This window comes from Alosa pseudoharengus, unplaced genomic scaffold (assembly GCF_046254945.1).
Source record: "Alosa pseudoharengus isolate Yale_2024_CS ecotype anadromous, Long Island Sound unplaced genomic scaffold, YU_APseudo_1.1 YU_APseudo_1.1_scf_1, whole genome shotgun sequence".
In the NCBI taxonomy this organism is placed as follows: domain Eukaryota; kingdom Metazoa; phylum Chordata; class Actinopteri; order Clupeiformes; family Clupeidae; genus Alosa; species Alosa pseudoharengus.
This window is the reverse complement of record NW_027468564.1, coordinates 60,317,570-60,330,103: the sequence shown is the minus strand read 5'-3', so window position 1 is coordinate 60,330,103 and position 12,534 is coordinate 60,317,570. Positions and strand designations below refer to the sequence as shown.

Genomic DNA, 12,534 nt, shown 5'->3' with positions numbered 1-12,534 from the left:
GATATTCCAATATATTAGAATACATGTGTTTATTTTAGAGGGGATATTCGAACGTCATTTTTGAGCAATTTTGACAGCCCTAGTCCACTGTAGGCTACGCCAATCGTCTATTAACACCTTCCACCTAACCCCGGTGAGTGGAGGTCGCTATAATGCGTGTGAAATAGCACCATTGAGTAGCCTATGCGAAATAGCCTTAAAATCGTTCCGGTGTTGTGTGCCCTCTGGTTTCTCCACCTACTGGTTTCCTTGCAGCAGTTGTCAGACTGTAGAAATCTGGGGTATTTCTGTATGTATTCTGATGTGTTCATCTGTGTTCATCTGAGTTACTTTTGTGTTACTTTTGTGTATAGTAGAGACGTGGAGAGGTACATGCCATTGTTTCACTCCCTAGTTCTAATCCTTAGGCGCCTGTGTGGCTGCACATAGGATTTACCATCAACAGGTCAGACTGCCATGTTAATGGCCGTAGTGATAGCATGGGCAGAATGAGATATCACCTTGTTATTGCTAGTACTTTTCCTATTATTTTTGAGCTATGGCTGGTACCTTCCACGTTGGCATGATTTACGTTGATATGATTTTAGTATAACAGGCTTTGTCTCAGGTTTGGACTTCGAGACGGATCGAGGAAGCGACTCGGGGAGCATCTTATGCCAAGACGCTCAGCAGCAGCCCGCTTCTACTAACTACCACACCTGTTAGACTCTGTGCAGTTTTACTGTTTGAGACTTAGCCTGTGCTCGGTTAGTGAGTGTTGTACCATCTACAATAAATTCTTTGATCACCGATCCTGATCCAGCCGTCAAGCTTTATTGACCATCTTCAATACAGACATCAGAACTAAAACACAACGCAAAACGATCGTGAATCCAACAGACATTCACAAACAAGTTGTTTTAGGCGGTTTGAAGTCGCTTTTCATATGCCATGAGCGCTCGGCTACATTACAGCCACTTGGACAAAAGACATGTAAAAAAATATATGTTTTGAAAACTAGCATTAAACTGGATTCGATCCCGCAAAAGCAACACACGCATGACTCTCCATCCTGATTCCCTACTCTTTGATCCAACTAATATGTTAGGCAAATCAATTAACTATTGTAGGCTACCATTAATTAATAACGTAGGCAACACCCAGGTAACATGTTGTCCAGGCTATCTGAAACAAGGGGTTGCCTCTCATCTACAACAACTGGTTACCTTGGGCTGCTACAGTCGTCAGTGCACTGTGCACAGTAGGCCTATGCTACTCTTTGTGGTTGATCAACTAAAAATAAAAGATGTATTTGGTGATGACGTTATTGTAGGCCTAGTAGGCCTAAATTCTGAGAAATTAAATGGTACGAGAAACGATCTACATAGCGCACCAGACCGCGATGTCTTCAAGGGTTGAATGAAGGGAGTTTGCAAAAATTAGTGTATCTTTCAAGTCAATAAACATTCTTAATTTTCGAATGTCTTTTGTCAGGGAACATCTGACTTTTAAAAACCATAGGCCTGGTAGTCGCTCAGACAAGGAGTTATAAGATAAAGGCAATACCATTTGTGTCACCTAATACAGTTCAGTGAATTAGCAAGATACCATCAGAAGCCAACAATCATAAGCACCTGTGCGCGCGCGCTCTCTCCCCTCCGCATGAAGCTGTCTGCGTGTTGTAGGCTAGATTTGCGTGAGTTCTTTCTATCTGCTTTACTTTTGTGAGTTGCGACCACCTAGGCTATGTTATAGACGTTCTATGAGGTACCAGTGTTTAGCTGTGTCACAAAACAATAAGCTTCCAAATGATGTCTGTCTATCATCGTTGCACTCGGAGAAAACCAGAATGTTTAATTTGTCCTGCGTTTCTTCTACGGCTGCAAACGGGATTCACTCGCCGTTAACCAAATATTTCTTTATTAGGGCAGGGCAGGCATATTTCTGGCTATTAAATTATTTCTAAACCAGTCTGCTAAAGTCTGTAGTGAAGTCTGTGTAGGGTTTTCCAGCTCCATTTCTTTTTACGAGACACCTTGCTCACTTGAGACCTCTGCCAGTTGTTGCAGCGTTGCTGCAGCGTCACTGGAAAAATACAAATTAAAGTCGCGTGATGCTGCGTGATCCCGCGCGCGGACTGCGAGGGAAGCTGGCCAAGTCGAAGCACTGCCCACTGTACATTGTCCTCATAATTGTCTTCAGCCCATCCATTAGACTCTATTTTTTCAAACTTTTTCTGAAATGCCTCATGAAATGTGCAACTATTACATTTGCCTAGCTTTTAAAGCCTGCTGTTGTGACCACGCTTGGGTAGGTAGTTTTGTGCTTTGAAGAAAGCATTTTAAGTTTGCTAGCTAGCAAAACTGGCTAATTTACATGTAAATAAAACACAGTGTTTCCTATACGTTGAGTAATCTGTGGCGGGGCGCCACAAAATCAAAATCGGGGCCCCGGCCATGGCGCGACTGACTGAAAAAAAAAAAAAAATCAAAATCGGCCGCCACACATTAATGTTCTTTGTTGTACTATTTAAACTAAAGATAAAATCCTTTCATTGAGCTGTGCTTTTTACGCACGCAGCCTTTTCTTGCCCTGCCCTGCTCTCTCTCGTAACGAGCCAGCTGCCCCTCCTCTGCTTGTGCATTTAACAAAACATTAACGATTGTTGAATGATTGTTGTTGCCACATAGAAGCATTGCATAGAAGACGAGGGGCTAAATTGCTATTAAATTCACTTAGCATCGTGACAATGCTGCGCAAATTTGTTGAAAACTGTTGCATCAGAGTTAACTCTGTTAAGGTCACAACATAGTACATTGAGGAGACTAAACTAAATTAAGTTATGCAATCAAGCAGTATCTCAAAGATAACTTTAGAATACTGTTTGGATGTCCAGTTTAGCATGCTTACTTACAGCTGCTTGTCAATTTCGTCACTCATGCAGGGCTTATTTTATTGACTCTGACACTGAATGTTTGCAAAATCCCGATGTAAATGGAAAAGTGTTTTCCAAGACTCCAAAGTGCTTGTCCCAAGGAGAAGTATGAACCTTTATTTTAACTAACTAGGTAGACAACGTTATAAATGGCATCCACACATCAGCAGCCTTTTAACTGTGTTACAATTGCAAGGGTTCCCTCACGAACGTCTTAAAGTGACAGGCACTCAGGCACTTAGACCTATACCCCCCAACCCCTTGTCCAAGTCATGCTACCGCCACAAATTCAATCAAATTCTGTGGGAATCACTGAAACGAGTAGCCTAAGGCTAAGTTTTAAAGTGCTATCAACTTATTCCTAGGAGGCAGTGACATACAGTTTGAGGTAGTGTGTAGTGGAAACTTGACTTGACTCAGATTGATATGACATCAGCATTAAAAACTCTTTCTATCTAGGTCTACGCCTGTGTGAAGTTGTAATCTGCTGTTACCTAAACAGCCACACACTCAAAGCAAAATACTGAGTGGATGAGTACCATAGTGATGTTAATATAAGGATATGGGTAGTTCTAAATAGGGCTGTCACTTTAGTAATTGGGCATTACTTTGAAATGGCCACTTCATTCGCGCATTACGTGACGTGAAGCTGTGTGAAACTTTAGTACCACTTTCAGCCACTGTACGTCGCTATGTCAGTAGCCTGCCTGCCGCCCCTTCTGAAAAAGCAGGAGGCTACCTTTAAACATAGGCCTAATTGTTGCCGAGAGGAATCCCAGCCTACGAATTCAATAACAAAATAAATCATGCATAATTAAAAATGACCTTGATTTAGGCTACTTGGGTATGGCATAAGGCTTGGCTACCCAATGGCTAACGAAAATCGAAATCTGCTTTTGATAGCCTACCGGTGCCGCTCCACAAAACAAAAAAATATCTTAATTTGCTGTCTATGTTATTGTCAGTGTTGGGGGTAACGCGTTACAAAGTACAATTCCAATTTCAGTAATTCGTTACAGGTACTGAATAACTGTAACGTCCATTCCTGCATTACTCTTGATATCTCTAATATATTGACTTATTGTTTCCATAGGCATACAGTGATTGCTTATTGAAAATATAGATTAGCCTAGACACATTATTTCATTGTAGAGATAATGCAAGCACGCATTCTCTCCTTGCACCGCTCTCAGGTTGGCTTCAGCCCGCACCTCCCCTACGCAAATCAAAACGTGTCTTGTGCAAGAACTGTTCATGAAGACTACAATTTGCGCGGTGTAGCCTACGCAATTTTGTTCAAATGCGTTCAAATGCATGCATTCAAGTTAACTTTGCAAAGTTAGTGTTATAGCCTACTTATCACAACGTTGTCAATCGCAAACGCTAATTTATTCTAATGTATCTCTACGGAACTACCTGCTCAATTTGCGAAGGACGAAGAGAAAGCACCTTTTTATGGAAGCATATGTGTAGCTCAGGGTTTCCGTTGTCCATTAATTACCGGACATTGGCCGGAAAAAAAATGTCCGACAAAATTAGATCTCTCCGGTCAAATTGTCCGTTTGAAATTGGCTAATAATCCCGTCCCCTAACGCAATCTGAATTTGAGAATAAGCCTTAATATGTAAGCCTATATTATACGTCCTCTGGCTATGTTTTTAAATGAACAGGCTCTACCGTTTGAAAAGAAGGCTATTAAACAACACGCATAGCCTATGCTGCATTTCAAGTAGGAAGCGCACGCGGCTTAAAACGTCCATGTTAAACAACGAACAAATGAGTGAGGCGGTTCAAACATGGCCAGGCCCAGGCAGACTAGCCTTGAAAGTTTTTCAGAGGCCAGACGCGATGGATGATGATAAATTGGTAACGTCTGAAGCCTCAGATGTCCGGTCAACTCCACCACCACCAGATAAAAAGCAGAAGTGTCGGTATCTGTCGGAATCAGTGACATTGGAAGTGGAGTTGCGGGGGATGCGGCCGCTCCAAGACACTGTCATTCTCCGTGTACAATGGACATGCAAAGTGTTCTTTACCCAAAGCATACAGTAGGCCTATGCGTTCTCTGTCTATGATCTGCAGGGTTAGGGCCTCCTCGACGAGGCGATTACTGGTCCGCGGATAATTTCTGGCACAATTAAACGGTATCATTGAACCGCGGCCGAAAGAAAAAGAAACTAAACATTTCCCAGAATAGGAAACATTTCTTAATTTATTGTTATCAAATAAAGAGGCATAGCATTAGGGGGTAGTGGTGTGAGCACTCATTCTTATGTGTGCGCATCTGTGTAAGTTAAACAGTCACCACTGGAGATAACGTGGGTAGCAGCAACAAACAACGTAGCCTTTTTAAAACAACGAACGAAGCGGACTCTTGCTGTCCATGAAAATATACTGGCTAGATCTTGTTAGGCATGTTTAAGTTAGGCTAATGAACATGTTGCATTCTATATACAGCCTGATTATGTCATTCTTTAAGCTACATAGCCTGTCTCCAGTTTTTCTCAATTTGACTAATTAAGAAGGGATAATAGGATATTTGACCGGCATATCATCAAATTGTCCGGAAAACGAAACCTCTGCCGGTCACTTTGACCGGCACCATTTTTTTCTAGCGGAAACTCTGGTGTAGCTTAATTCAAATGAGAATGCAATCTCCAATATGCAATTCAAAAAGACATTACATTATGCAATTGCCAATTCATTATGTAATTTAATATTGCAATTTGCAATAATTTCCAACAAATTGTATTTTAATCTGCAAAGTGACAATGCAATCCTAAAATCAATTTGAATAATTTTGGTTAAAAAATAGAATAAACATGGATTGAATTGCATTCCATTTTGCCATGGTACTTCAGTCTCAAAATTCAAATGGCAGTTCATTTTGCATTTCAATTTTCAATATTCAGTTTCATCATTTAACTGTCAATTCGTTTTGCAATTTAATATTCAAAGTTGCATATTGAAAACATATTTGGCAAAACTGACAATGCCAGCCTGAAAACAATTTGGATTATTTTGGGCAAAACGTTTTGCCATCGTTTTGAGGCATTTTATTCAAATGGAAAAGAAATAGCACCCCCCGTGATTGCATTGCACTTTGCCACGCTCTTTGTGTTTCAAAATTCAATTCAAATGGCAATTCGTTCTGTAATCTGTCAAGTCACTCGTCAAGGCGGGAACTAGGCTACGTGACTTCCGTGTTTACGTCTTACCCAGTTAGCGTTTGCAATGGAGGAGTTTGCAGCTGCACTAAGGTCTCTGGCCGACAGACCCGGCTGTAGAGTACAGAGGCAGAGGGGGCATTTGCGGTTTTCAAGGGGGCACAATTTTTTTTATTGGGGGGGGGGGGGGGGAGTGTTGGCGGCACAAACATATCATGTCACAGTTGATGAATAATGTTAACCGTGACCGCGAGTAGGCCTAGTGTCCGCGAGACCCAGCTGTGTTCTTACATTTTTAAGGCTCTTATGTTGCTGCTGATAACTTTGCCTGAGTTTGAGTTCAACAGAGAAAAATGGGTGAATTTGGACGCACTTTATCTATACATATTGCTGTGTAAAAAAGTGAAGTGCTGCGCCAGCTGCAGGGAGACTGCGGCACAATGATAGTTATTATAGGTCACTTCAAATCAGCGCGATTTATCCTTATAGGCTACTGCACATTACATGATCTGTCCGATACTCTTATTTTTAACCGTCAGGGCCTATACAAATTCCAATGTATCTGATTGTATATTTGGGGTATGCTAGCTTTTACCTGCCCCAGTGGTTTGTATGTGACTTGTCTGTTCTGAAAACCTATAACCCTTATGAAAAACAATTGGCCTATTTTAAGGAGCTCCAAATAAACTAACAAAATCTGCTGAAGTAGCCTAAAGCATGTAGGCTAATGATTCCTTAAACATACCAAACTAAGTCCATTCTGTGGCTATTGAAATTTGGGTACTATCGTGTTAACTGTAACCCACCCTCTGAAGCCTTTCCTGACAAATACAAAATACTTTTTAATGAACCTGATGTGTTCTTCATTCTCTGATTCTAAAAATGTTATTTGAGTAATTAAAACTTAATAAAAAGTGGTTTTGAGCCATTTTAAATCGCTGAGCTGCAGCGTCACGCGTAAGACTGTTCGCTGTTACTGACAGCCAGGGTGTATACATTTCTTCTACGGCTGCAAACGGGATTTACCAAATAATAATAAAAATACCTGGTTAACCAAATATTTCTTTATTAAGTCAGGGCAGGCATACTGGAGAAAATACAAATGAAAGTCGCGTGATCCCACGTGAGGTCACGTGCGAATCACGCGTGAAGCTGGCCAATTTGAAGTAATGGCCACTGTAAGTGTTCACTGAATCGATTGTAAAATCGATTTTCCATGTTTAAAGATATTTCCATTTTCAATGCCAAATATAGGTCAATCCACGGACATAAAGAGGGCACTTGAGACGCACTAGTCAGCAATATTTCTGATGATTTATTGGCGTGAAGTTTTGTGCACATAGTACAGTACGCTGTGTTTGGAAAATAGGGTCCCGCTGGATTTTCATGTAGAAATTGATTTGCATATTTTGCTAATATAGAGTCTAAGGAACAAGATTTTTTTTGTCTTCAAATTTTCACGATCCATCTTTAGTGTTTTTATTTGTAAGTTTTAAAATAAGCGATTATATTTAGTCCGAAAAGTGATTTTCACATTTTCTTCAAATTTTTTGACAATTAATTCCACTTTTTGCACACAAATCCCCCAGATAATGTAGAAAGGTTGTTGGTTCTAAAACAATATCCATAGTTTTCAAACTTTGAGGGTCTGAAAAGTGTAAAAACACCTCCACCCTTGTTGACTATGTCAAAAACGATTTCTTAACCTTTGCTTTTCTTGATGCTTTCCTTGACCTGCCATGTCATTCTATTGTCTACCTTATGGGAAATTTGTCTTGGAAATAATCTATAATAGTACAGGCAACACTAGGTGTCATAGGCATGGGTAGTTGAGTAACAGTAGGCAAAATTAACAAACGGTAACACTTTATTTTAATGTGTCGCTGTTACAGTGTACCTACCTAATTAGCTATAGTGGTACAACCTGTGTAACAACATGTACTATCAGGTACTATCATTGTACTTGCATTATGTATTTGTGGGTACCTACATATAGTTGTTGCATTGTAATACTGAGTGCTTTTACAAAACTTTGCCAATTTGCCTACATTTTCATCAGAGGTAAAGAGCTGACCTGAGACCTGCTGGATGGGTTAAATCTGGTCATGATAGATTTGATATACAAACTATTCTTAGCTCCAGTCAAGGCCTCATTGTCTTCAATGTACATGTAACAGCTGTGCTGCTACAACCTTGTTACTCTTTGATACAGTGGAATAAACCTATTAAGTGTACCAGTTAATTACTTACATGTACATATGACATGTATGTTGTGTCTTCGATGTCTTGGAACAGGTCTACTAATTCACATGTACTGTGTGGTGTAACAGCAGACACGTTTCAACACATCAATTACAAGATGCATGACATCATTGAGAGAATGTATATAATATGTACATGCAAGTACTTAACTGGTACACTTTATTTTAATGGATTTATTCCACTGTATCAAAAGAGTAATAAATGTGTACCAACACAGTTGATACATGTACTACAGTATGTAGGGTAATGGCAGACATGTTCCAAGACACCAATGACAACATACATGTAATATGTAATTGTAAGTACTTAACTGGTACACTTCATTTTAATGGGTTTATGCCACTTTATCAAAGAGCAATAAGTGTGTACCAACACAGTTGATATATGTACTATGTAGTGAATTAGTAGACCTGTTCCAAGACATCGAAGACACAACATACATGTCATATGTACATGTAAGTAATTAACTGGTACACTTAATAGGTTTATTCCACTGTATCAAAGAGTAACAAGGTTGTAGCAGCACAGCTGTTACATGTACATTGAAGACAATGAGGCCTTGACTGCAGCTAAGAATGGTTTGTATATCAAATCTATCATAACCAGATTTAACCCATCCAGCAGGTCTCAGGTCAGCTCTTTGCCTCTGATGACAATTTAGGCAAATTGGCAAAGTTTTGTAAAAGCACTCAGTATTAGAATGTAACAACTATATGTAGGTACCCACAAATACATAATGCAAGTACAGTGATAGTACCTGATAGTACATGTTGTTACACAGGTTGTACCACTGTACCAAATTAGGTAGGTACATTGTAACAGCGACACATTAAAATAAAGTGTTACCAAAACAAATGCCCAAACATGGCACATGTTTTTCAAGCCGTAAAAAATTTAAGAATTTCAAGGTCTGAAAAAGATATGAAGACAAAAGATTTGCACAGAAATATTTCACAGGCCTTGGTTTTAGGACCCATTGATGATATAGACAAGGTTTGAACAAAATTTGAGACGGTGCAGCAACAACCTTATCTGATTTTGATCCATTTCTGATTCTAGTCACTAAACAATTTTGAAAGTGTAAAAATAGAAAGAGTGTAACAATGACAATTTCCTTACAGCATAAGGATCAGAGGAGTCTTTATCTGGAAACACCTCAGTCTTCCCATGACACACAAGGTCCACCTGTAAAATTCAAATTCAAATTCAAAGAACTTTATTTTTCCGTTAGGAACTTCATGTGTGAAAAGCGTCAATGCATACATTTATTAAAATTAGTCTAGCTGGTTTTCTGAAAGAAAATTTCACATTCACGTTGAGCACATCCTACAGCAAAAAACAGTGTGATGGACATCTGGGACAATTCCTCTGGGTGATGTTGTACAGATTACACAATGTGGTGATACTGCATTATACTGAAATGCTGGGCCTCTAAAAGTACTTGTTGCATACCTTGAAATGATCCAGCAAGTCTTTCCCCACAGCATACGGTGCTCCAATCACGACCTCAGACACATACTAAAAGAGGAAGAAGAAAAATGTCATACAACCCCAAACATGGCATCCGCAAAAAAGTGGTAAATCTTTGCGATTGAAAGTATTGTTGCAACTACCACGTTTGAAAAAGAATAATGATTACATATGTAAGTTGGAACAGTTGGAAGCTATCCTGCTTTCACTATTACATTTAAATGGTAGCACTATATTTTATGTTAGCCATTATTACATAATTAATATGTGTATGTATTAGTGCTCAACAAGGTCTGTATTAAGCACCATTGCACATGTACAGTGGGCAGTGCTTCGACTTGGCCAGCTTCCCTCGCGGTCCGCGCGCGGGATCACGCGGCATCACGCAACTTTAATTTGTATTTTTCCAGTGACGCTGCAACAACCGGCAGAGGTCTCAAGTGAGCAGGGTGTCTTGTAAAAAGAAATGGAGCTGGAAAACCCTACACAGACTTCACTACAGACTTTAGCAGACTGGTTTTGAAATAATTTAGCTTTTTACTAACAGGATGCATCGTTCAACTAACCAACATGTAAGTTACGACTGTTTCCCAAAACTGTCGTACTTATATAGTACTGTAAGTTTGGACCATGATAGTTTCCAAACTTCACTAGTCTGGACTAAGGTGGTTAATGACGTTTAGTAGCACGTGAACGGTCACCTGCACATACTTCTGTGGCGCATTGCGTTAAGGCCGGCAGATGACAGCCGCCGTTGCACAGCAGTTACCAGTCCCCTGTCCAAGAGTTCGAATCTGGGTTAAGTTAAGTTTATCTTTTGTGCAGATCATATTATCAAAATCAGAATCAGCCTTCTTGGCTTGGTTTGCGTAAACTAACAAGGACCCCCCCCCCCTCCATGAAAATCAAAGGCTACATATTCTCAGCTGACTCGTCAAAAAGTGCGCTCCACCTTATTATTATCTGCAGGTGTGTGACTTTTACTTACGTGCACATGGCTGCAAATTGACTTTTAATTTATGTATTTTCTGCCTTGTGCATTTTAAAATATGGATGTATGGTGATTAGAAGTGTAAATATCAATTAGAAACCTAAATATATTTATAATTATTAATTTGCAAACAGATAACTGGCATCAATGACGTCTTTGACATGAAGATCCCTGGAACTATGCTTCTACTAGCATTCTACCACAGGTTGAGAGGTGTAGTTGTAACTACACAACTTTAGGATAGTGGTTGCGAACGTTCGTTGCTACTATGGTTTTGGGAAACACTAACGTAGTGTAACGATGCATTGGACTATGTAAGTTCCAAATATGAATGTAATTCTGCGGCATAAAGCAGATGTATTTGTTTATTGTACAGAAAAATAAAAATGACATGTCAAGCAGTCAATTGACTACATTGCAGTCAAGAAGTAGGGCAAATTAATTTACGAAACCAAAACGTGGGTCATAGTTGTCTAAGCCTCTATAGCGTAGCCTGTTATAAACGTCGCAGAAGCCTACCCAAGGCTACAGATTAATTCTGAACAGTTATTTCTTTACTGGCTCAATTATCACACCACTGTTTTGATTTGCGTAGTTGCATTACCCCAACACTGACAATAATGTAGACAGCAAATTTCGATTTCGATTTTCGTTACCACCGTGTAGTCAAGCCTTAAGCCATACCCAAGTAGCCTAAATAGAGGTAAATCGAGCTTTTTCAGAAGGGGCGGCAGACAGAGCGATGTACAGTGGCAGAGCGACGCACAGTGGCTGAAAGTGGTACTACAGCTTCACGCAGCTTCACACCTCGTAATGCGCGACTGAAGTGGCCATTTGAAAGCGATGCCCAATGTATTAGGTCTTTTTTGAACAAAGACCTAATACATGTCCCCCCCCAGGTTATGACTTCAAAATCCTTTTCTAAAAGTTAGTTTTACCAGTTACACCGGGTGTGCGTAAGACTGCAACGTTGTGTTCACTTGAGCTGATAATAGTAGCTAAGGTTGTCACGATTTCGATTTTATTTCGAAATCGATCGAAATGACATCTCAATCTCGAACTTCGAACTTAAAAGTAGAATCGACGATGCAGCCACACCCCCAATGTCACGTCCATCATGTATGCCAAGACGCACAAACACACATGCACCTGCTGAACTGCAGCGTCACTCCTCTAATTTTAGGCTACAGCCAGTTAAAATATAGGCCTACACATCAACCTACCGAAATCAAAGCCCCTCTTGCTACATTGAAATCACCGGTGTGGAAGTATTTGTTCATTCACGTCAATTAAAATTAACTTAGCCTACTCAACTTAGCAAGAGAAAAGATGATCTAATTACAGTCCAAAGTTACTTTAAGGCTTAAAATGCACATTGATAAGTACATATTCCATGAACACTAACCTTGGGTCTCCTTGGAGTGTGCTGAAACAATCAAATGAACATTCTGTGTTGTTTCATTTCATATGTTCACGTCTGTTTTAGCCTAATGTTAGTTCTGTTTACATTACAACCTCGCGGTTGGAACGTTTCAAAGCGGTTTCAAAATAAAAGCCCCCCGAAACAGAAAAAGAAAAGGCCAAAAAGAGTAAATAACATATAAGGAATGCATTAATAGTAATATTTTAAAAAGATCGAAAATCGAATCGAATCGTGAGTTTAAAATCGAAAATTACATCGAATCGAGGATTTAGAGAATCGTGACACCCCTAATAGTAGCTGGTACTTG

At 39.8% G+C, this 12,534-nt stretch overlaps 1 protein-coding gene across 2 annotated transcripts in view; it reads right to left on the bottom strand.

The window, feature by feature from the left end:
* The window catches only part of pcyt2 (phosphate cytidylyltransferase 2, ethanolamine), a 102,093-nt gene that overhangs the window by 30,548 nt on the left and 59,011 nt on the right, over window positions 1–12,534 (bottom strand). For both annotated transcript variants that reach the window (XM_076295967.1, XM_076295973.1), the window contains exons 10-11: window positions 9,796–9,861; window positions 9,463–9,528 (exon numbers count right to left, since the gene is read on the bottom strand). In XM_076295967.1, the coding sequence (XP_076152082.1) occupies window positions 9,463–9,528; window positions 9,796–9,861 (132 nt within the window). The remainder of the gene's footprint in view (window positions 1–9,462; window positions 9,529–9,795; window positions 9,862–12,534) is intronic.